General features: G+C 36.9%; 1 protein-coding gene across 2 annotated transcripts in view; it reads left to right on the top strand.

The window, feature by feature from the left end:
• The window catches only part of LOC311077894 (B-cell receptor CD22-like), a 184809-nt gene that overhangs the window by 8639 nt on the left and 149372 nt on the right, over positions 1-26798 (top strand). For both annotated transcript variants that reach the window (XM_084106536.1, XM_084106537.1), the window contains exons 4-5: positions 4102-4356; positions 6450-6797. In XM_084106536.1, the coding sequence (XP_083962662.1) occupies positions 4102-4356; positions 6450-6797 (603 nt within the window). The remainder of the gene's footprint in view (positions 1-4101; positions 4357-6449; positions 6798-26798) is intronic.

Raw genomic sequence — 26798 nt, 5'->3', positions numbered from 1 at the left:
GAAGTATAAATTGGGCTTAAGGAGCATAGGAGAAATAATGCTATATGTTACTGGCAGTACCGTTGCAAGGGCCAAGTGTGGGCGACCACACAGGGCCTCGCGCCAAAGTGACAGCTGACTTGATGATGTAAAGCCAGTAGTTAAAGCCAATAGTTAAAGTGTAAAATGAAATACTATAATATTTAGAAGACATAGCTAAAAGAAAGACTATGTGTGTTGTGATGTTGTATTATTCTGCTAGTTCAAAATGTATTATGCAGTAATTTACAATATTGATCTGAGCGTGTGTGTGTGTGTGTGACAGTGATTCATGCGCATACATGTTAGTCAGTAGCGCGGCATCGCACGTCAAGTTCGTCGAGAGCTTTATTCAGTCCTTTTTAAATTCTGATTTTGTCCGTCTCTCAGATGGGTCAAACCAAAGATATTACATCAGAAGTTCAAGTAATTGTGCTAGAAATCCGCGCTCATTCAAGGATGTGCATTTATTGCATGGACGGAGAAAGCACTGACACTTGCAGGATTTCATCTGACGGTACTTTTTATTTAACACTAAAAAGATAAATAAGCATATATATAGTCTATATGTTCCATGAGAGCAACGGTACCACAGAACGAGTGTACACTGTAAAAAATAAAATCGTAAAAAAACGGTCAATCACTGTCAGCTACGGCTGCCAAACAAAAACCGTAAAAATAAAGTAAAATATCCTAATTTAAATGAAGTGCAAAAAACTTTTACAGAAATTTTCCTTAAATGTTTTACAGAAAAACACTGTTATTTTACAGCTGTTTCCTGAATTATTACGATCAAACACCTTCACTGTAAAAAAATCCCATAAAAAAACAGTCAAATGACTGTCAGCAATAGCTGCCATACAAAAAACGTAAAATTAATGTAAAATATCCTAATTTAAATGAGTGCAAAATACTTTTACAGAAATCTTCATTAATCTTTTTTTAACAGAAACACACAGTTAAAACACAGTTATTTCACATTTATTTTCTGATTTTTTTTACTGAAAAACATGCAGTTAATTTTGATTTGCTGTGACTATACGTCACTGCATCAGCAACTACACAGTTACTGTCTGTTAATTAAAGCAACATGCAGCATATCATCAGTGTTTCTTTTCTCATCCTGAACTGAAGCTCAGGCTCTACTCTTCAACACAATGGTGACACACGAAACACACCATACAGAAACACTTTAAACCCCAACAGAACATTAAACACTAACAGATCTCTCAGGATCTCAGCATCTTCACTTATTACAATCCAGACTTTATTTATTTCATACTAACATTCTTATTGAGAATTAACAGAGGTTTAGAAGTTGAAGTCTTATTGAAAAGAATCAAGTTTGATGTCACCATGATGGAGATCAGTGTTTGCTTTAGTTGGGCTCTTGACCTTTTAGTGTTTAACATGAGTTTTTTTCTGGCTACTTTAACTGTGTGTCTCTGATGCATATTAGTTATAGTAGGAATCTAAGAGAAACTCAGATCAGATGATATTGGTCACTTTTTAGTGATAGTAGTCATCATGTAGTGCCCTGCTTCATTGATACCGTCTGAAGTGTAATATCTGTTTAAGTCATTAAATATTAGTTGTTCATTTTGCATGATAAATCTGTTATAGAAGATCCTGCAGTGTTGTGATACTCAGATTTTATGAAGTCATTATACAGAAAATGTTTTGACAGAATCATACAGACTCACTCAGACATCAAGAATCAGCGTATGAATCGCAACAATGGTGACAATGAAAAAAAAAATCTGAATTACTATAAAGTCACAAAAAGGCTTTGTTGGTTGTCACCATTGTTGAGATTCATATGTTGATTCTTGATGTCTCTATACTACTAAAAAAAATTAACCAGCTCAAAACTTTTTCTGTTTAATATATATATATATATTTTTTTTTTTTTATTTCAGATTGTTATAATACTGATGCCACAATATTTCAAGGGTCATGTGAAAAAAATATGACATTAATTATAGACTTTGTATAAAGCTGAACTCCATCTACATATTATGTAATTAAATTCAAAGATTTTCACTGTCATATCAGTGAATCAGATCATCATATGATGACTATAACATCACCAAAGAATGACCAAGATCATCTGTTATTTTCTCCTGCATTTATTGCTCTAACAAATGTGCATCAAATACACAGTTAAAGCAGTCAGAAAAAAACTAAAGTTAAAAACTCAAGGGTCATGAGCCCAACTAAAGCAGACACTGATCTCAATCATGGTGACATCAAATTTATTTTAAAGTTTTTTACACTTTATTTAATTTAGGATGTTTTACTTTAATTTTATGGTTTTTGTTTGGCAGCCGTAGCTGCCAGTCATTTGACCCTTTTTTTACGATTTTTTTTTCTAATGAAGGTTTATGATCGTGATTATTCAGGAAATACCTGTAAAATAACAGTGTTTTTCAGTTTATTTAACTTAGGATGTTTTACAGTTTTTTGGGGGGCTGACAGTCATTTGACCATTTTATCATTTAACTGTTCTGTTACTGTTAAATTACAGATTATATTTGTAATTTTACATACAATTTTATGTAATTTAAGAAAACAGAAAAAATACTGTATGAAAAATACAATCAATTTTCTGTATAAAAAATGTGAATTACTGTAATTTGTCATTAATGTCACAATACCTAAAATAACATCTGAATTTTTATTTTACAGATATTATGTGTAATTTTACAGTGTTTTGAGTACAATTTAAAATAAATTAAAAAAGATTGTCAAAAAATCACAGTTATTTTCTGTAAAATTAGGATTTTTTTTTTACAGTGTACTTTGCCTAGTATTATATTACATTTGCAGCCAATTACAAGAAACTAGTTAATGCTGCTGTGAGGGTGTTTGTGATTCAGCGACTGTGGGAGTGTCGGTTAAATTAACATCGTTCTCTCTTCTGACTGCCGTTATCAATCTCTCTCTCGGTTTTTTTAGTTGTTAGGTGTTTTTCTTTTGCTATTTCAGCTAATGGGAACACACAAAATATATTTAATGTAGTCTCTCATTTACCGCTATAAAAGTTTACTTTACTATGGCGACTTCCGCTTCTGATGTTTGTTGCGGCAAAAACAATAACTAACAAAACAGGCATAAGAGACATCAGGATTCAAATTGTCTTTAAAAGATATTTATTCTTGCAAGAATGTTCCCATGTCCATCCACAGTCCAGCTGCAGGCGGAGTGAGACCCAGAGCAGAGGTTGGCCAGCATTTTTATAGTGTTCTTTTCAAAGCTATCTCTTGTCACCCACCCCAAACACAAGGAACAAAGGGACCCCCCTCGACCCCTCCCCAGCCCGGGAATCCTCTCACCTCTGAAGTCCCACACACTCCCTTCCAGCTGTATCAACATCATAAAAGAAACTCAAAATACAGCAAAAGAACGCATGGCATTCAAAATTAAATCATTGAAAATAAAATACAAAGAAAAGATAAAAGGTAACACTTTAGAATACTGTATCTTACAGATAAAATTTTCCATAACATGTTTCACGTGATTTTCTCGCATCTAGCCAAAAACTGAAACTGTGATTGACTATTTGTTAGTCCTATTCCTATTTTATGTGTATGACCTTATTAAGCCTGGTGATGAAAGCTATTAAATACGAGAATAAAATGACATATTTTAATATGTATTTTAAATACAAAATATAGTCTCTCAAAGTATTTAATTACAAATTACATTTGATTTATTTTTAAGGACAATACAAATGACAAAATACTCAAAAGTAAATATTTTAAATACATTTAATTAAAATACTGTCCATCTCTGGTTAACAGTTACTAGAGTGTTAATATTGCATTATTAATCTGTTCCTGTGTAGTTATTCATTAATGATGGAACAGTATTAACAATTGTTTCCCCTTTGTGTTCTTAAAATAAAAGAAACAAACAAACAAGTTCATGAAGCTTAAGAACAAAACCATAAATAATGATAAATATTTTTGTGTGAACTCTCACTTTAAGCTGACAGTGAATCAGATGTTGTTGTTGTTGTTGTTGATGATGATGATGATGATGATGATGATGTTGTTGTTGTTGTTGTTGTTGTTGTGTCAGACCTGCAGGTGGAGACACAGCAGAGTGTGAAAGAGGGAGATTCAGTCACTCTGACATGTAAAAGCAGCTGCTCTCTGCCTGAACAAACAACATTCATCTGGTACAGAAACACACAGATAATCACTGAAGGAATTGTGAAAGTGAATCAGCTTCATCTGCAGTCAGTCAGAAGTTATGATGTGGGAAACTATCAATGTGCTGTAAAAGGAAATGATCATCGCCTGTGCTCTCCTCCTGTTTATCTCAAAGTAGAAAGTGAGTACAAACTGATTCATTAATATTAGTGAAATATTTCACACACTTGGAATTTCTAAATTTCATTTGGGTGAATATATAAAGCTACTGTAGTTTCAAAAGGAAATCTTTGGTGCACTGTAAAACCTAACAGTAATATTAACTAAATACAATTGAGTTCACAGCACTCAAATATTACCGAAACTTGAATGACTGAAACAGAACTCAAACTGAATGAGTTATAGAACATTTCTAGATCCCAGAATGATAATTGTATAATTAAGTGATTAATTAAGTGATGATTGAGCATTAGTGATGAGCACCTGCTGTTAACAAGCAGAATCACTGAAGGAAAGAGAAACACAAGAACTACAACTGACTTCAGCCACAGCAAAATCGACTGGAGATAAAAGAAGACATTAAATATCTCAAGATCTCAGCAGAGGAGGATTAAACAACTCCACGAACAGCATTACAAGCTTCACTTATTATTAACCACTTTGACTTTATTACTGCCATTCGTCTACAGAAGATCTTATTAGAATTAACAAAGGTTTAGAAGTTGATGATTTGAGTTTCATTTAAGGTCACCATGATGGAGATCAGCGTTTGCTTTAGTTGAGCTCTTGACCCTTGACTTTTGCACTTAAGATTTTCTTTGGCTACTATAATTGAGTGTTTATAAAACATATTTGTTATGGCACAAAAGCCAAGGAAAAGTCTGATCTGGTGTTGATGGTGCAGGATTGTTGATGACAATCATCATTTAGTGGCTTGATTCACTGATTTCATTCAGAGTCTGATCTCTGATTAAAAGGGCAACATATTAGTTTCACTCAAAACTGTGATTCTACAGCATAAGAGCTAGCCATGTTGTGGCCATCAGATAATATGAAGGATATTAAAAAATAGTTATGCACAAAAAGTTTCACAGAAAAGGTATTGCATTATTAAGACTCACACAGACATCAAGAATCAGCATATGAATCTCAACAATGGTGACCATTAAAAAATGATGCATGCTGGGTACTAGCATAATACAAAACTTATCCATGGCTCCCAGCATGCATTGCGGCATAAATCATTTTTTAATGGTCACCATTGTTGAGATTCATATGCTGATTCTTGATGTCTGTGTAAGTCAGCATAATACCATAGAGGTTTTTAAAATCTGTTAATCACAACAATGGGTCTTACAACAGAATCAGTTATACTATAATGAATAATACAAGTAATACATCACCTATCTAATCAGAGATTAGGCTCTGGGAATGATCAGAGAATCAAGTCACTAAATTATGTTTTTTATCATCTTAGCACAACCACATGCTCATATTTTCTTTTGGCGTATGTGCCATAACAAATGTGTTTTATAAACACTCAATTACAGCAGCCAGAGTAAAAACTGGTGTTAAAAAGTCAAGGGTCAAGAGCCCAACTAAAGCAAACACGGATCACTATCATGGTGTCTTTAAAAAAACTCAATAAATCATTATCATCTAACCCTCTGTTCATTCTCAATAACAACTTCTGTAGACGCATGACAAAAGTCAAACTGTTTAGTAATAAGTGAAGCTGGTAATGCTGTTTGTGTAGTGGTTTAATCCTCCTCTGCTGAGATCTTTAGAGATTTAAACTTCTTTTATCTTGAGTTGATTTCATCTCAGGCTGTGGCTGGAAGTCAGTTGTAGTTCTTGTGTTTCTCTTTCCTTCATTGATTCTGCTCGTTAACAGCAGGTGTTAATCACTAATGCTCAATAATCACTTAATTAATCACTTAATTTATTGACTGCAATGTATATCTACTTTTAGTAAACTCAACTGAAATAAGTTCAGAGTACTCATAACTATTGTTTTTATAAACTTAATTGAATTAAGGCAATCGGTGTCCTCAAATGTAATAAGTTAGCTTAACTTATTGAATTTGACTTTGTATTACTGTTTTAGTGGACTCGATTAAAATAAGTTCAGAGTACTCATAACTATTGTTTTTTATAAACTTAATTGAATTAAGGCAATCGGTTTCCTCAAATGAAATGAGTTAGCTTAACTTGTTGGGTTTTACAGTGTGTGTGTAAGCCTCTTTAATTATTTTCCTCATTTCTGTGTTTCAGCGGTTGATGGTCAGCAGGATTGGGGAGTGAATTACAATCATTCTTATGTTTGTGCATTAAAGGGATCAACAGTGAAAATATCCTGTACTGTAAAATATCCTGATGGTCATGAGATCAGAACAGTTTTCTGGACCAAACCTGCTGTAGGTGTTGTAGAATTACCTGATCTGTGTTCAGATCCAGAAAAAAAAGGAAGAGTTCAGTGTGACAGTGAAGATAAAGACACTTCCAGCATCACTTTGACGGCTGTAACAGAAGCTGATAAACACATCTACTACTGCAGATTTACTACAGATAAAGCGGGTGGAAAATGGACGGGGGTTCCTGGAGTTCAGCTTGACGTCACAGGTAAAACTACTGAACTCTCAGAAATAGACCACAGAAACATACAAACACACACATACAGTTTAAAGCAATTTAACTGCGACCTGCTTCATTATTTTTCACATTAAAGTAAGTTTACATCAGGACTCTTTAACTCGAGTCCTGGAGGGACAGTAGTTTTAACTCTAATTAAACCTCCTGCTAATTTGTAAGTAATTCTGAACCCTGTGATGAGCTTTTTCAGGTGTTTGGTTAGAGTTAAAGCTAAACTCACTAACTGACGCTGCACGGCTAACCTGCAGGTTTTATTCTGGGTTAGAGATTACAAACCCAAACTGGACCAATCAGCTGTGAGTAAAGTGACATGTTTCTGATGCAATAAAGCCACTCCCCCTTTATCTCTGTATCTCTCACTCCAAATTAAAGCAGTTTAGTGTCTGATCTGAACATCTGATGTCTCCTTCTCGATTGTCGAGTTCACGCGCATAGGTTTAGTTACCTATGATCACGCGCGTGAACTCGACAATCGATTACTATGGACTTCGACCGAAAACAGGATGTAAATACACGTATGTGCTCTGGCTGAAATAACATCACTTTTATTCATATCTTTCACATCTACTGCAGTCAGATTCACCCGTGTTCACTCTGAAGGAATCATCTAACATTGGCTGTGCACTTGTAATGACACATCAAGGATGTTAAGAGGCTAAAAGCAGGTTTAAAACTTGCCCCATTGAAGTCAACAGGGTGCAAATTTTAAAAAGAGGATAACACGTGTAGGCAACACCGATTTTTGTCGTTGTTCCCTGTACTGACAGCACTCCAAATTTACACAAAAATTAGCTCAATGTTAAAATTGACCGGAGTTCTCCTTTAATGTTGAACATGAGTACAAACTGATTCATGTTAGTGATTATTAAACATGATGGCCTACTATGATATTAGACTACATACCCTATAATAAAAGATAATGAATTTTAACCCTGAACCAAACATATTTGTATTCAAAGATCAACAGTCTGTCATTAGTCTTTAGTCTGCCACAAAAAACAACAACATTAAAATCATGAATTCAAATGTCATTGTGAAAAAACCCAAAACAATAACTGTTGTAACTGTTGTAAATCAGACCTTTCAGGCTATAGCCTAACGCTAATAAGCCTTTTGCCAAAATTTTTATTACAACTAAATTGTCGTCATTAAATAAGAAAACGAAATAATTGTGTAGATGATTTGCTTTGTGTAACCCGACATCAGACATTAGGCCAAAGTATTTTTTTGCACACAGTGCCGCGACCAATCAATCACTCCTTTACGACTGGCTGCACATTCACTGTTATCGCGGCTGCTGCAACTTGCGCTCGCTTATCAATGCATATCTAAATTCGCGTCTACGGTATCTTTGTAGAACTTCAAAAAAAGAAAGAAAAAAGATGCTGCATTCAATGACGACTCGACCTCCACGGACAACAGTTTTTAATGTTTTATCAGACAATAACTACTCAAGATTTTGCTTTAGTATAATTTTCGGGACAATTAGGGCTGGATTCGGGATTCGGGACAACAGCTTAGATTTCGGGACTCTTCCGAATTTTTTGGGACGTCTGGTCACCCTATATCCGGCCCACATCTGGCACATGTGGAAAGATGATCTGGCCCACATGCAGCGTGGAATGACAGCCCTTGGGCGGCTCACTCCTGTTTGCCAGATCTGGGCCACAAGCAGGCCATAGCAATGCCACATGTCAGCCAAGAGCAAATAAATAAACCACAACTGGACCTTATCTGAGCCACAAAATCTGTGTATATTAAATATGGAGTAATTTCAGCCTTAATAAACCTGTTAACAAGCAGAATCACTGAAGGAAAGAAGAGAACAGAAAAAGAGACGAGCAGAAACACAAGAACTACAACTAACTTCAGTTACAGCCTCAGATGAAATCAAGTGAAGATAAAAGAAGACATTAAATCTGTGAAGATCTCAGCAGAGGAGGAGACCTATTTCAATTATCAATAGTGTAACAAAAATATTTGATAAATTAATCTTTAATCAACTTTCTAAATATCTTAATGACCAAAACGTATTATTTCCACATCAATCTTTATTCTTTATTTTTCAAGGATAACCCCTTGAGATGCACCATCTCATTTTCGAGGGGGTCCTTTACATTACAAAGAAACCAGCAACAAAATGGAAAATCATAAAAAAAGTAAATACTACACAAGACTATAAGAAACATTTAAATACAGTAACATTCGTACACACACACACACACTATCAATGCTCCCACAAACCTAATCCCCCCATTTTTAGCCCATACCATAATCGAAGAAATCAATGAGCCATCTGCGAACATGCAAATACAAAAACAAGTTATAAATATGCTTACACACTTCACTATACGCATACAGGTACATAAATGCAAACATGTACAATATAAACAAAAATAAAATTAAAATTAAAAGAAAGAGAGATTAGAAACAGGAACACGGTGTTTGAAAATAAGTAAGAAGAGATGATTTGAAAACATATAAAGTAGTTATAGATCTGAGCGAGCAGGGAAGATTGTTCCAGTCTGATGGAGCTTTAAATTTGAACGCACGACGACCTACTTCTTTGCAAATTCTAGGTACATAAAAGAAGAGCTGATCCGTATGCCTTAAATTGTACTGTGTATTAAAAGAAATTAGGTAACATTTCAAATATGGAGGAAAATGCAAGTGAATACACTTAAAAATAAGTAGTAACCAGTGAAATTGCCTTCTTGACTTGGGAGCCAGCCAGCACAAAGACTCATACATTTGGCAATGGTGAGTTCTATAAGGACATCTGAGCACAAATCTACAAAGACTATTATAAAGTACAGAGATAGGACGAAGATTTGAATCAGTAGTATTCCCGTATATAGTATCAGCATAATCAATTATTGGAAGTATCAATTGCGTAATTATTCTTTTTCGAACCTGTTGTGAAAAGCAATCAACAGAGCGATAAAGTGACCTCAATTGACCATATATTTTCTTGCAGATTGAATTAATATGAGGTTTGAAGGAAAGCTGAGTATCAAGCCAGAGACCAAGATATTTAAACTCTTCAACTTTTGTTAAAGCTGTTCCATCGAGAAAACTAATAGACAAGCTTTTAGATATAGGCAAGGAATTAGGTCGAGAGCAAAACAACATTGTGTAAGATTTGTTTTTGTTCAAAAGGAGTTTATTAGAAGAAAACCATTTTTGAACTAAGTTAAAATCAGATTGAAGAGAATGTTGAATTTGTGAGACTTCAGCACTGGATGAATATATTACAGTGTCATCTGCATATAAGTGAATTAAACTATCTGGACAGATTTGCGGTAGATCATTAATAAAAATGGAAAATAAGAGAGGACCTAAGGATGAACCTTGTGGAACTCCTTTATCAATAATTTTGAAGCCAGACTGGCTGCCTTGAAAAGTAACGCATTGACTTCTGTGATGAAGAAAAGAATTAAAAAATAATAAAGAGTCAGAAGAAAGACCAATAGCATATAATTTGTCTAAGAGAAGATAATGATCAACCATATCAAATGCTTTGGTAAGATCAATAAATATAGCACCTGTCAGCATATTACTGTCTGATGCTGACAGTATGTCGTTTGTGAATTTTAAAAGAGCAGTGGTGGTTGAAAAATTTGAACGAAAACCAGATTGATGTGGAGATAATACATTTTGGTCATTAAGATATTTAGAAAGTTGATTAAAGAGTAATTTTTCAAAGATTTTTGTTACACTATTGATAATTGAAATAGGTCTGTAATTATTAATATCTGTGATATCACCTCCTTTATGAAGAGGAATTACTCTGGCACAATTCCATGATCGAGGTGTTTCGCAAGTCGCCAATGATAAATTAAATATATCAGCCAATGGAAATGATATAACATGAGAGGCAAGTTTAAAGAACTTGATCTCAAGACCATCTGGACCAGCACTACATCCGGGGTTTATGCCATCAATAACCTGCTGAACATCATCTGGAGTGATAATATTAAAGCAAAATGATCTATTAAACCTATTTTGAGTCAGAGAAACATCAGAGTGAGAAGGAAATGAAAAAGAACTGCCAACTGTAGAGAAGTGCTGGCTGAAAGCCTCTGCAATTAATAAAGGTTCACTAATAGATTCATTATTTACTCTAATAAGGGAAATAGGGTTTTTTATGGGTTTGTTGGTTATAGAATTAATTCTCTTCCAGAATTGCTTTGGGTTCTTAAAGTCAGTTGATAAACAATCCTTATAGTAATTTGCTTTAGCATTTCTAGTAATAGTTTTACATTTATTTCTTAGTTCTTTATAAGCATCCCAATCAGCATAATCATTTGATATACGATATTTTTTCCATGCCTTGTCTCTTTGTTTAAATAAGTGTATGAGATCTCCTTTGATCCAAGGTAAGTGTCGACCCTTAACCTTGATTGATCTCCAAGGAGCATGTTTATCTATTATCTCAACAAATTCAGTATAAAAGTAATTCCATGCATCTTCAACAGATGGAATTAACTGAAATCTCTCCCAATTTATATCTAGTATGTCTTGAATAAAGTGTTCAGGATTAACGTTATTCCATTTCCTTACTCTAATTAATTTTGGAGGAAGATGAGGCAATTTGATTTTCCAAATACAATAAACAATAGAGTGGTCACTAAGAGAATCCGGTAATACCCCAGATTTTAAGATTCTACCAGGATGAGAAACCAAAATCCAGTCAAGCAAAGAAGAGGAGCTAGGACCAACTCTAGTGGGTTCAGTTATGAGTTGAGTTAAATTTATGCTGTTAAAAAGATTGCGATCTTTATGAGAGGAATTAGCTAGCCAATTCGAATTAAAATCACCTAATATGATTTTTTCACTAGCACAATCTAAAGAATTAATAGTAGACAAGATACATTCAGTGGTTTCAGCAGGAGCATTAGGAGGTTTATATATATTTCCTATTATAAGTCGTTTGTTTTCATGGAAAATAATTTTAACAAAGAGGCCTTCAAAATGCAGGGGATTCTCACTTGGCAATACAAGTTCTGCAGTCAATTTTGAGGATACATATATTAAGAGGCCCCCACCTCTTGAGCCCCTATCTTTCCTGAATAAAACATAATTGTCAAGTCTGACTTCATCATCAGAGATCTCACTGTTTAACCAGGTTTCGGAAAGAGTAATGATATGTGGATTATTATAAGCGAGCCAAGCTCTCAATAAATCAATTTTAGGAGGCAAACTCCTAATATTCAAGTGAATAACAAATAAACCTTTAGTGAAGTTCATTACTCATAAATATTAATATACACATGATATGAAAGCAAAAAAATTATCATAAAGCAACATTGCAGGTTATTGTATAGAGCAGTAGGGGGCATGTGAAGAGAAAGGCAGTAGGAGAGCAAACACACACACACACACACACACACACACACACACACACCCACACACACACACACACACACACACACACAGAGTATGCACATAAACCTGTAAGTGCACCACTCAGTCTGCATAACCCATTAGCAAACATAATAATAATAATAATAATAAACCAAAAACCAAAAAAAAAAAAAATATATATATATATACACACACAAACATATACATATAAATATATATATATATATATATACACATATATACACATATATACATACATATACATATATATATATACATACATACATACATACATACACATACATATATACATACATATACATACATATATATACACATACACATACATGCATAAATAAACGAGGTCACTTTCTGCAGGAATAGTTATATAATATAACCATAACTGTATAAAAATCATCAAATGACATAACGTCAAACAATAATAATAATGATAAAAATAAAATAGTAGAATATAAATGCTACTTTATTTAATTTATTTAATAAATCAAAATATCAATTGCATATATCAGACTTATAAATATCTATCCTTTCCCATTTAGGAGACCAAGACTAGCCCATCTTTTAGTATTACGTCTTTTTACGCTATTTGATTCATATTATATGGCAAACAATAGTAAAACAACACCAACCCTTTCCATTCCCAGCATTGATTTGCAAATAAGAAACAAAAAGACAGCAGTCACTCAAATAGCACTTATGCCAATGATAACAATACAAATAATAAATAATAAGTTCAATGCCAGTCCAGCGAGGAAAGTACCCACTGGGAGAAGAAAGAGAAAAAAAAAAGAAGAAAAAAAAAAAAAAAAAAAAAAAAAAAGAAAAAGAAATTTTTCATCAGCAAGCTGAGTATTGTGCTGCTATTAGCACTAGCCTTCATTTACTAACTTTAGGCTGTCATGTCAGAGTCAATGGAGGAGTTCATAAGAGAGAGTTCACCAGCAAGGGATTCCTCAGCTTCCTCAGGAGTACGAAAGAAATGTGTCTTACCAGCAAAGGCAACTCTCAGTGTGCAAGGATAGATCAGAGCATACTTAATGTCCCGATCACGAAGCTTTTTCTTAACCGCATCAAACCCTCGGCGTCTCTGGACCAGAGCAGTGGAGAAGTCCGGATAAATGAAAACACGAGCTCCTTTGAATTGTAGGGTTTCTTTCTTCTCCCTGGCTAGTTTCATTACTTTTAGCTTATCCTGGAAATAGTGAAACTTTACCAGGATCGGCCTGGGACCCTTGGCTCTGGAGTTGTCCTGCATACCTGTACGATGACAGCGCTCAATCACCGGAGGAGAGGAGAAATTCGCTTCACCTAGAAGCTGTAGAATCAAGTGTCTCACGAAGCCAAGGATATCTCTGGCCTCTGCCCTCTCTGGAATGCCGATGAATCGTAGATTAGAGCGTCTGCTTCGGTTCTCCGCGTCCTCTGCCCATGATTTCAACTCAGTGTTTTCCTTTTCAAGCACTTTTACCCGTTTGACCAGCTCTGTTATATCATCCTCATTTGAGCTGACTCTCTGCTCCAGCTCAATAACCTGCTCTCCAAACATTTGAAGCGATCCATCTATTTTGGCCAGGTTGGCTCCAAGTGAATCAATTTTGGCATCCAAGTGTGAAATCATCTCTAGCTTCATTTGCTGCATCATGTCCAAAATACTTTGGAGAGTAATTGTTTCATCACCCATTGAGAGGCCGGTTTCTTCCCACTCGCACAAAGAGAAGAATATATTCCAATAACTTGTTGGTTTGAAGTTGGAGATTGGTTTAGTTTGCTTATCTTGATATAACTCTAATAGATCCTTGAAGAAAATCGTTTTGTAGTGGAAAAATTATGTCACAATGACCTCAGTTAAGCAAAAACATTGGGCCAGCAGACTGAGCTTGCAGCACACACTCACACCACGGCGGCCATCTTGAAAATGTCTGGTTTTCGATCAAATTTTTCGACCACCACTGCTCTTTTAAAATTCACAAACAACATACTGTCAGCATCAGGCAGTAATATGCTGACAGGTGCTAGGAAAATAAGTATTTGAACACCCTGCTATTTTGCAAGTTCTCGCACTTGGAAATCATGGAGGGGTCTGAAATTGTCATCGTAGGTGCATGTCCACTGTGAGAGACTTAATCTAAAAAAAAAAATCCAGAAATCACAATGTATGATTTTTTAACTATTTATTTGTATGATACAGCTGCAAATAAGTATTTGAACACCTGTCTATCAGCTAGAATTCTGACCCTCAAAGACCTGTTAGTCTGCCTTTAAAATGTCCACCTCCACTCCATTTATTATCCTAAATTAGATGCACCTGTTTGAGGTCGTTAGCTGCATAAAGACACCTGTCCACCCCATACAATCAGTAAGAATCCAACTACTAACATGGCCAAGACCAAAGAGCTGTCCAAAGACACTAGAGACAAAATTGTACACCTCCACAAGGCTGGAAAGGGCTACGGGGAAACTGCCAAGCAGCTTGGTGAAAAAAGGTCCACTGTTGGAGCAATCATTAGAAAATGGAAGAAGCTAAACATGACTGTCAATCTCCCTCGGACTGGGGCTCCATGCAAGATCTCACCTCGTGGGGTCTCAATGATCCTAAGAAAGGTGAGAAATCAGCCCAGAACTACACGGGAGGAGCTGGTCAATGACCTGAAAAGGGCTGGGACCACCGTTTCCAAGGTTACTGTTGGTAATACACTAAGACGTCATGGTTTGAAATCATGCATGGCACGGAAGGTTCCCCTGCTTAAACCAGCACATGTCAAGGCCCGTCTTAAGTTTGCCAATGACCATTTGGATGATCCAGAGGAGTCATGGGAGAAAGTCATGTGGTCAGATGAGACCAAAATATAACTTTTTGGTCATAATTCCACTAAACGTGTTTGGAGGAAGAAGAATGATGAGTACCATCCCAAGAACATCATCCCTACTGTGAAGCATGGGGGTGGTAGCATCATGCTTTGGGGGTGTTTTTCTTTTTCACATGGGACAGGGCAACTGCACTGTATTAAGGAGAGGATGACCGGGGCCATGTATTGCGAGATTTTGGGGAACAACCTCCTTCCCTCAGTTAGAGCATTGAAGATGGGTCGAGGCTGGGTCTTCCAACATGACAATGACCCGAAGCACACAGCCAGGATAACCAAGGAGTGGCTCTGTAAGAAGCATATCAAGGTTCTGGCGTGGCCTAGCCAGTCTCCAGACCTAAACCCAATAGAGAATCTTTGGAGGGAGCTCAAACTCTGTGTTTCTCAGCGACAGCCCAGAAACCTGACTGATCTAGAGAAGATCTGTGTGGAGGAGTGGGCCAAAATCCCTCCTGCAGTGTGTGCAAACCTGGTGAAAAACTACAGGAAACGTTTGACCTCTGTAATTGCAAACAAAGGCTACTGTACCAAATATTAACATTGATTTTCTCAGGTGTTCAAATACTTATATGCAGCTGTATCATACAAATAAATAGTTAAAAAATCATACATTGTGATTTCTGGATTTTTTTTTTTAGATTATGTCTCTCACAGTGGACATGCACCTACGATGACAATTTCAGACCCCTCCATGATTTCTAAGTGGGAGAACTTGCAAAATAGCAGTGGTGTTCAAATACTTATTTTCCTCACTGTATATTTATTGATCTTACCAAAGCATTTGATATGGTTGACCATTATCTTCTCTTAGACAAATTATATGCTATTGGTCTTTCTTCTGACTCTTTATTATTTTTTAATTATTTAATTATTTTCTTCATCACAGAAGTCAATGCGTTACTTTTCAAGGCAGCCAATCAGGTTTCAAAATTATTGATAAAGGAGTTCCACAAGGTTCATCCTTAGGTCCTCTCTTATTTTCCATTTTTATTAATGATCTACCGCAAATCTGTCCTGACAGTTTAATTCACTTATATGCAGATGACACTGTAATATATTCATCCAGTTCTGACATCTCACAAATTCAAAACTCTCTTCAATCGGACTTTAACTTAGTTCAAAAATGGTTTTCTTCTAATAAACTCCTCTTGAACAAAAACAAATCTTATAGTTGTTTTGCACTCGACCTAATTCTTTGCCTATATTTAAAAGCTGGTCTATTATTTTCTCGATGGAACAGCTTTAACAAAAGTCGAAGAATTTAAATATCTTGGTCTCTTGATACCCAGCTTTCTTTCAAACCTCATATTAACTCAATCTGCAAGAAAATATATGGTCAATTGAAGTCACTTTATCGCTCTGTTGATTGCTTTTCACAACAGGTTCGAAAAAGAATTATTACTCATTTGATACTTCCAATAATTGATTATGCTGATACTATATACGGGAATACTACTGATTCAAATCTTCGTCCTATCTCTGTACTTTATAATAGTCTTTGTAGATTTTTGCTCAGATGTCCTTATACAGTAGAACTCACCATTGCCAAATGTATGAGTCTTTGTGTTGGCTGGCTCCCAAGTCAAGAAGGCAATTTCACTGGTTACTACTTATTTTTAAGTGTTTTCATTTGCATTTCCCTCCATATTTGAAATGTTACCTAATTTCTTTTAATACACAGTACAATTTAAGGCATACGGATCAGCTCATCTTTTATGTACCCAGAATTTGCAAAGAGGTTGTTGTGCGTTTAAATTTAAAGCTCCATCAGACTGGAACAATCTTTCCTGCTCTCTCAGATCTATAACTTCCTTTTATGTTTTCAAATCATCTCTTCTTACTTAATTTCAAACACCGTGTTCCTGTTTCTGATCTCTCTTTCTTTTAATTTTATTTATTATTTTTATTTATATGTTTGCATTTATGTACGTGTATGCGTATAGTGAAGTGTGTAAGCATATTTATACCTTGATTTTGTATTTGCATTTTCACAGATGGCTCACTAATTGTCTTTGATTATGGTATGGGCTAAAAGTGAAGGGATTAGGTTTGTGGGAGCATTGTTAGTGCGTGCGTGTATATGAATGTGAATGTTACTGTATCTAAATGTTTGTTATAGTCTTGTGTTGTATTTACTTTAATTATGATTTTCCATTTTGATGCTGGTTTCTTTGTAATGTAAAGGACCCCCTCGAAAATAAGATGGTACATCTCAAGGGGTTATCCTTGAAAATAAAGAAATAAATAAAGAACAACTCCACTTCTGCCAACCCTGGGTTTTAGGCACCATGAAAGTGGTTTGGCTTTTAGCAGTGTTCATCGCCATAGTAACATACGCTTCACTACTAACCTGGTCCGGGGCAGGTTATGTTCCAGGTTAGAGGTTGCAAACCGAACTTGGACCAGCAGTGAGCAAAGTGACACATGTCTGATGCGATAAAGTCACTCCACCTGTTTCTAATCCAAATTAAAGGTCACTACATAGCAAATGATTTTTAAAGACAAAATTTTCTGGATTATAGTAACGCTTATTTAGAATAATAACTTTGTATTATTTAGATATTATTTATGGAATTATTATCGAGATACCTCCCTGAAATTACTTTTTGCAGGTTGGGATGTCTGTGCTAGGATAGTGGGTTTTTTTCCCCAACAATGTGAATGTCTCGGCACTGCATCATTTGTTTATATTCGGTATATTTCACTGTGGATTATTTGAGATGGTCCTCACTGCAGAACATGAAATCCAGGGGGAGGAGTTGGATCCAGATCCAACTCCTCCCACCTTACATATACCTAAACCTACCCATCTCCACCCCCTGATCCCTAAACCCACCCCTAAACCTACCAATCTCCACCCCTTAGTTCAGGATCCAAATCCACCCCTGGATCTCGTGTACTGCAGTGAGGTGCTACTGGATTATTTAGTAAATTTCGGCAGGCTTTGCAAACAGACTTTTGCGATATGGATCTGCCAGATACGCCACAAACATGTAAGTAGTCATGTTTATTCGAATGCCTGATCTGTGATCAGTGATTTCTGGTGTAATTATTCAAGTTCAGATCAGATTATCTCTCAAAATATAGTTCAATACTGTTTATGCATCAGTAAATCAAGCCAGTGACTAAACAATCAACTTCACGTCGTTTCTCTTAGGATGAAAATATTCTTATTTAAACTGTGATTGAATTATATAAAGAAAGCGATCAAAGAACGCTCCCTTTCCAGTTGCCCAAGCTGTCAATCAAACAGCGAGAGTTAATCTGGACACTTGTCAAAACTCGTTGAAATCAATCATCATAAAATCATGACGCTGTTATAATGTACAGTACAACGAAGCTCTTACTATATTTGCATCGTGTTTGCATTGTTATTTGGTGGAAGCATTTGTGAGAGTGATGAAACTGCGTTGCAATGATAAGATCTTTTCATACGCGATCAACAGACTGTCTGTCATCTGCTCAATGCTCATCACTGCAACCTTTCAAGAAATCGGAATAGAACATTATGATCAATACTTTTCACGATTCCTTAATCTCGATAGCTGTAATAGTAAAAACGTAGTAAAAGTTTTAGAGAGAGTTCCACATGTAATGCTAGCTATTTCATATGCAAGCATGTCAGCCAATCACAGCAGTGGGCGTTTACACTGAAGTCTCACACAGACACGCCCCTTCAAACAGAGCGTTCAAATCAGAGGCTAAAATCAGGCTAGGAAAAATGCCTTTTATTTATAAATTATGAACATTTTTGATGTTAAAATCATACTAACATTATAAGGGCACCCCAGGAAACATTATAAAATAATAAAATAATCCAGTATGACCCCTTTAAATGTTCAATTCTCTCTATACCCTTATCAACTGTATGAACTAACTTCACAACTTTTACTTGCACTGATATAGCAAGATTTTCTTGCTGTGTAAATTTGTTTAAATTCTTAATTTCAATTAAGAATCTCTTTTTCAATCCCGTAATATTCTGCAGAAGAGAGAAGTGAATCGCGCCGCTTCTCTCGCGAGAAATGAACCGAGTTTCACTCTTTCCCAGCACGTGATTGGCTGTTCGCTTCTGATGTCACACCTAAACTTCTAAACTCAGGATCAAAGCCTGAGTTGACAGTAGAAGTTGATGATCAACATCATGGTACCAACAAAGCCTGGTTGGATTTGTATGGTTTTGTCAACTCTAAACCTACTCTTTGTTCAACTAGCTTCATGCAACAGGCCTCAGGACTGAAGCTGAAAAGCGCAGGGACCGTACCATGATGGTAGTTGAATAAACTCAGGGTTACAAGATTAGTTTAAAGTTGACAAAACCAAACCAGTCCAATAAGGCTTTGCTGGCACCATGACGCTGATCATCAACTTTCTCTGTCAACTGGACAACAAGGTCATGGAGAGTGTGACATCAGCACACCAGGCACGGCGTTAGGGGTGGGCCTGATGGGCCTAGGACCACCCAAAACTTTTCTTCAAAAAAATAAATCAAAAACTTTTAATATATTTTAATTTTGTTAATAATTATTAAAAATCAGCAAATAAGCTCATAATTTGTGCTAAAATAGTCTAAATGTTTAGTTTTCAAAGTTTCATAGCTTAAAGGGGGTCGCACACCGGACGAGAAGCGCAGCGTCGCGTCTAGGACAACTCGAGGTATCGCACACCGGACGCGCACTTTCTCAGTTTATGGCCAGCAATATTGTTATGTTTAAGGACATCATGGAATTAAGATAATGTCTGTACCATGTTATGATTGTACTGTACAATTAAATACAATCGTTGCTAAGTCTGCAGTCTGAATTCACTTTACTTCAGAGTGTCCGTTAACTGAATGAATTGAGAATATCACCTGAAAATCCGATAACATCAGCGATTTTCATTCAAGCAGCTGATTTCTGTAAATGAATGTAAAACTAAATGTATATTGCAGCACAGAATGAAGTCAGTATATACATTAACGACGATTTGAGACAAATATAATGTAAATTTAATATAAAACTATGTAAATTGCGCTCTGTGGCGCGGCAGAATTTTGAACAAGGTCAAGCCGTTGCTGGGCGCCGCAGACAGACGCCAAATGGCGCCGCCGGCGTGTGGACACTCATAGAGAATAATGTGTTTGAATTTTAAAGACATGGCACTGTGCCTCCTCAACCAGAAGAAGAGAGCTTTTATGATTGGTGACCAGGAACAGTGAAGATTCATACAAAGGGAGCTCAAAGTCCAACCGAAAGAGGCTAAATATGCTTACAGAAGAAAATTTGAGCAGAAGTTGCAGCAAAACAGCATGAGGGAGGGCATGAAGACCATCACAAGCATGGGAACCTCGTGGAGGGGGATGTGGAGAGGGCCAACCAGTTTAATAACTTCTTTAATAGATTGGATTGCCATGCCGCCGATGGGGACTGTTCTGCTGCCATTCCCGCGCCGTTGTTTTTATTATTTGTTTTATTTTTTGCTACTGGAAACTTGAATTTCCCTAGCGAATGAATGAAGTGTTTATCTATCTATCTATCTATCTATCTATCTATCTATCTATCTATCTATCTATCTATCTATCTATCTATCTATCTATCTATCTATCTATCTATCTATCTATCTATCTATCTATCTGAAGGTATAGGCCTCTGGTTTATATTGGCGCAACATGATTTCATTAAGCTGATGATGATGTAGAGAGTTGTTGTGTCAGACCTGCAGGTGGAGACACAGCAGAGTGTGAAACAGGGAGATTCAGTCACTCTGACATGTAAAAGCAGCTGCAATCTGACTGAAGGAACAATATTCATCTGGTACAGAAACGCACAGAGAATAACTGAACGAACAGTGAATCGGCTTCATCTGCGGTCAGTCAGTTGTTCTGATGAAGGAAACTATCAATGTGAAATAAGAAGAAATAATCATCATCTGATCTCTCCTGCTGTTTATCTTAATGTTGAATGTGAGTGCAAACTGATTCATTAATATTAGTGAAATAGTCACATTTTATGTCTAATAGACATTTAATCTTACTAATTTATCATTTCTATTAATTTATACTAATGTATTTTCTTTAATCAGAAACTCTTTCAGTTTCATCTGTTTCACGTGTGAAATGATTGTTTTTTATCTTGTTTCAGGGGTTCAGAGAGATGCTCTGCTCACAGTTTCTGGGATTGTGGCGGGATGTGGAGCATTAATCTTCATCATCATCATTATCATTATCATCATCGTGTTCATAAGGTGAGTGAATGTTGAGAAGCTCCTGCATTAAATTCTTTAAAAAAAATAACATAAATGCAACATTTGTTGAACTTAAACCACTATCAAAAAATAAATGTTTCTTACAATAAATTACTTTTTAGTACTTTCTAACAAAAACATGTTTTCTCCAGGAAGAAGAGGAGAGACGGTGGAGCTGAAGTTATCAGACAAAATCAGGCAAGTTTGATAATAATACATCTGAATCTACAGTGACATGGATATTATATTTACTAGAAAATACAAGACTTACAAGATCATGTACTGACAAATATTTGACATGAAGACAATCTGGAAAACAACATGCATGTAACTCACAGTCACTGTGTTTCTGAATGATCGATCTGTTGTTATATCTGTGTGATATTTTATGTGATGAAACTGCAGGAGGATCACATTGACAGATCAGCAGAAACGGCTTCGACCAATGACGTTCCACTGTATTCACTAGTATCAGCCAATCAGAGGGATGATCTGTATTCCAACATTAAAGCAAAGAAACAAACAGAAACAGACTCTGCAGATGTTGAAGAGGTTCAGTATGCCAGTGTCCATCACTTCAAGAACAAAGACATGAAGACTGAAGAGTACGACTGCATTGAGACGCATCATCCGTCTGAAGCCAACAGGTGAGAAACGATTCATTTAAACTCAAATAAAACATATTCAATTCTTAATCAGAGCTCTTGTATTGTGTTGTTGAGATGATGGATTGTCACCTCTTGAAATGCAACATTATTTTTGTTTAATTTCTCCCCAGATCTGAGGATGTGATCTACAGCTCAGTCAAGTAAAGAACATGTGATCGGAGCCGCTTCCTATTGATGCTGATGGGAGACCTGGATTTGAGTCCAGCTCAGGTCATGTTCCCATCTCACTGTCCTCTTGATTTCACCTTTACACATTTATGGGACTGTTTTACTGTTTAGACATGAATTATGTTCCCTTCACTAACGGCCTTGTGGAAGGGCCCATTGTGAAGGGATCCAGTTGTTCACTTTCATTTGGAAAATCCCTACAAATGGTGCGTCCTTCCCTAAGTGGCCTTCAAGGTGGCAAAAACGCATTTTGAATTTGCCCCAAGTTCCAGACAAACCAGTTAATGGAAAGAACTGACAGACAAAACTGAAAAACAGAATTGAGGAAATCTTCCTTGTATTCCACCTTCATCACACTCCAGCACAGTAGCCCACATAGCAACATTGTTTTGGCCCAGATCCGGCCCACATCTGGCACATGTGGAAAGATGATCTGGCCCACATGCAGCGTGGAATGACGGCCCTTCGGCGGCTCACTTCTGTTTGCCAGATCTGGGCCACAAGCAGGCCATAGCAATGCCACATCTCAGCCAAGAGCAAAGAAATAAACCAGAACTGGACCTTATCTAAGCCACAAAATCTGTGTATATTAAATATGGAGTCATCTCAGCCTTAATAAGCCTGTTAACAAGCAGAATCACTGAAGGAAAGAAGAGAACAGAAAAAGAGACGAGCAGAAACACAATAACTACAACTGACTTCAGCCACAGTCTAAGATGAAATCCACTGATGAGAGGATAGAAGACATTAAATCTGTGAAGATCTCAGCAGAGGAGGATTAAACAACTCCACAAACAGCATTACCAGCTTCACTTATTACTAACCAGACTGACTTTATATCTGTCAGACGTCTACAAAAGGTTTTATTGAGAATTAACAGAGGTTTAACTTTTTCATTTAGTGTTTCCATTAGTTGGGATCTTAACTCTTATTATGTCTTTTTTTGGCTGCTATGACTGTTGTTATGTATTAATTATATTTTTGCTACTGTGTTATTTATGCATCCTCGTTTCCTTTCCTCGCGTCTCAGCTCCTCCCCCTGTAGGATGCGAGGGAAGAAAAGGAGGATGGAGGAATCGAAGGAAAGCTTATTTATACTTTGGAATACTTGATCACTCAAGCGTCACTTCACAGCGTCATCATCAGCGCTCAAAGGATCTGCCCTTATGTTGTTAAAGTTTGGTTATTTAAGAAATTCATAATAATAATAATAAAGCAAGATACCCTGTTGAAATATGTGAGATGTGTGGTTTATATAAACTGTAAACGGAAAGTATAAAGTAAAATTATTGTCACCGATGTGAAGGGGGAGAACAATTGATTTGTGCGTCACGTTTAGTCGATAAAACACTTCCGCAAAGGATCCACCCGTGTATTCTCACTCATGACTCCTCAGGAAGCCTCCTCACTCCTCGATCCTCGACGCCTCGCGGTGCGATTAGAGAATTGAGATGTCCTTCAAGATGGCTGAGCTCGATCGGTTTCCAGGTCATAGAATGGAGGACGGAGGAGCGAGGAGACGAGGAGTGATATTGAGAAGCACCCAGTGTTTTTGTCAAAAACATTTGCAGCAGCAAAGAAAGCTAAAGTAAAACGACAACAGGTGTTGATGGTTACCTGTTGATGGTTTTATAATCATCATGAAATAGCCTGATGCACTGATGTCATATTAGATTAGAATAGATTACCTTTATTGTCATTATAAACATGTATAACGAAATTATGAAGTGCATCCCCTTAGTGTTGGATTATATACAACAAAACAAATAATGTTACATACAACACAAATATTAAACATATAATACAAAATAATCAATTTGTAATCAGTTTTAAATATTGCACTTATAAGAAATATATTGCACTAAAACTGTGAATTGCAAAATGAGGAATAAAAAAAGAAAAATAGCACCCTGAGACTGTATGTGTATATTTATGTATGTCAGGGGTTTTCAAATTGGGTGAATGTGAGCCTCCCCTTAGAGTAGGTAAGGACAGCCGAGTCCCCCTTTCCCCAAAATCCCGTCCGCCTTCCCTAACCCACACACACACGCCTCTACAGTGAATGCCATCTTTTGTGTATTCCAGGCAATGATGAGTTTCAATAACAACTGATAAAATGTAAATATTATTTTATTTCCACAACTTTCTTAAAAAAGTGCACTCATAAACGATTCTTTACATTTACATTTTTTTTACATTTAGTCATTTGGCAGACGCTTTTATCCAAAGCGACTTACAAAGCAGGACTAGATTAAGCGAATCATCATGAAGAGGCAAAAACCAAAGCTACGCAAGGAGTGCTCAAGATACAAAGTTCAGGCATTATTCAGAGTAGCATAAGCCCGATAAGTGAGGTTTTTAGAGGGAAAGGGGAGGGTTTTTTTTTTTTTTTTTTTTTTTTTTTTTTTTTTTTATGTGGTTAAGTGCTCACGGAAGAGATGGGTTTTCAGATGCTTTTTGAAGGTTGTCAGGGATTCAGCATTCCGGATGAGGGAGGGGAGAGTGTTCCACCAGCATGGAACTGTGAATGAGAATGTTCTGGAAAGTGATTTTGTGGCTCTCTGCGATGGAACCACGAGACGTCGCTCGTTGACTGATCGTAGGCGTCTGGTAGGGATGTAGACTCGTAGGAATGAGTTAAAGTAGGAGGGAGCTGAGCCTGTGATAGATCGGTAAGCAAGCGTCAATGCCTTGAACTTGATGCGAGCAGCGAGAGGTAGCCAGTGCAGAGAGATGAACAGAGGAGTGACGTGGGCCCTCTTGGGCTCGTTGAAGACAAGACGAGCTGCAGCATTCTGGATCATCTGTAGAGGTTTAGTTGCACTTGAAGGAAGACCGGCCAGAAGAGCATTGCAGTAGTCAAGCCTAGAAATGACCAGGGCCTGGACGAGAAGTTGTGTTGCATGCTCAGTTAGGAAAGGCCTGATCTTCCTGATGTTGTGCAGTGCAAACCTGCATGATCGAGCTGTCTTTGAAATGTGATCTGTGAAGGTCACAGTGTTATCGTGATTCTTTGCAACAGCTAATAATTTCCAACTTCATGCAGCTTCATGCAACTTCATGCAGGCCTAATTGAGGCTACTCTTAAAATCACTGAACATCAGTAGGCCTAACCACAAGTCAACAAAACATGCTTAACATGCAAAGCTACCGCCGACGACACCTGACGGCTGAAATCGGCACATTGTGTCTGGGCTTTAAGTGCACATTTGTAGGAGATGCACATCATCTCGAACAAAATCAGCAGTGGTGGAAAGAGTACTGAAAAAACATACTCAAGTACACTCTCAGAAAATAAAGTACATAATTGTACCTTTAGGGGTACAATGGCTTGTCACTGGGGCTGTACCCTCAAGGGTACAATATTGTACCCTTGGTATAGGGTACATATTTGTACCCTTGTGATTTGTACCTTAAAGGGATAGTTCAGGATTTTAGACATGAATCTCTATAGCTTCCCCATAAGCAGTGTGGTGCATTGACCATGACTTACCCCCGACAGCGTCCTGTGAGCCGAGCTCCGGTCCAGTTTTGGTCAAGATGAAATTAGTCCGGCAAGTTTGCTGGGGTCACGGCAATAAAGCTTTTTTCTTCTCAAATCAATATGTGTTCAAAAGAGTTATATATTTGCAGCACAAAACCGCTGTCTATGGAGAGGTCAGACCTCGTAATGGCTTGGCACTATTTTCTTCCCCGTCATATCACTGCGCGCTGCCGCTACCTACAGCCAGCTGGGAGCCGCGCACGTGTCACTTTGTTTACAGCTCGTAAAGAGAACGATAACATGTCTGACTACAGCAGCGACGATGACAACATTGACTTCGACACACAGCCAAAAGGATATCTTTACGAACCTGAATACACAGATGACGAGTTACGTGTAGGTAAACACTGCAGTAAACACTGCTGTAAACACTGCCGAACAACTGAAAAAGTGGTGTGCGCCTGCGCAGCTCGCAGCTGGCTGTAGTAGGTAGCGGCAGTGCGCAGTGATATGACAGGGGAGAAAATAGTGCCAAGCCATTACGAGGTCTGACCTCTCCATAGACAACGTTTTAGTGACGCAAATATATCACTCTTTTGAACACATATTGATTTGAGAAGAAAAAAGCTTTATTGCCGTGACCCCAGCAATCTTGCCGGACTAATTTCATCTTGACCAAAACTGGACCGGAGCTCGGCTCATAGGACGCTGTCGGGGGTAAGTCATGGTCAATGCACCACACTGCTTATGGGGAAGCTATAGAGATTCATGTCTAAAATCCTGAACTATCCCTTTAAGAGACCAGTCTTGTACCTGTGGTGACAATTTTGTACCTTTATTTAACAGTACAAAAATGGACCCTTCAAAAATGGTACAAAATTGGCTTTGACAGGGTACAATTGTTGACTATAGTGAGATTATATATATTACACACACGCTGAATTAAAATCAGAATTTATTAAATCCTTTTCATTTTCACATTTTCCAACATTTCATTTTAAACTCAATGTCTAACTGTGACATATAAATTATTATCATCCGAGTAAATGTAATTTGCCTGAAAGTCCATTTCATGTCCTTTCATCTTGACGTCGGTTACTTCTATGCCTGCTTCTGATATTTTCTGAAGGACCTCCTCGGTTGAAAGTCCTGTAAGAACCATGAGTAACCGTGC

Source organism: Abramis brama, assembly GCF_963993115.1.
Source record: "Abramis brama genome assembly, chromosome: 2".
NCBI classification, from domain to species: domain Eukaryota; kingdom Metazoa; phylum Chordata; class Actinopteri; order Cypriniformes; family Leuciscidae; genus Abramis; species Abramis brama.
This window is presented reverse-complemented; position numbering and strand designations above follow the sequence as displayed.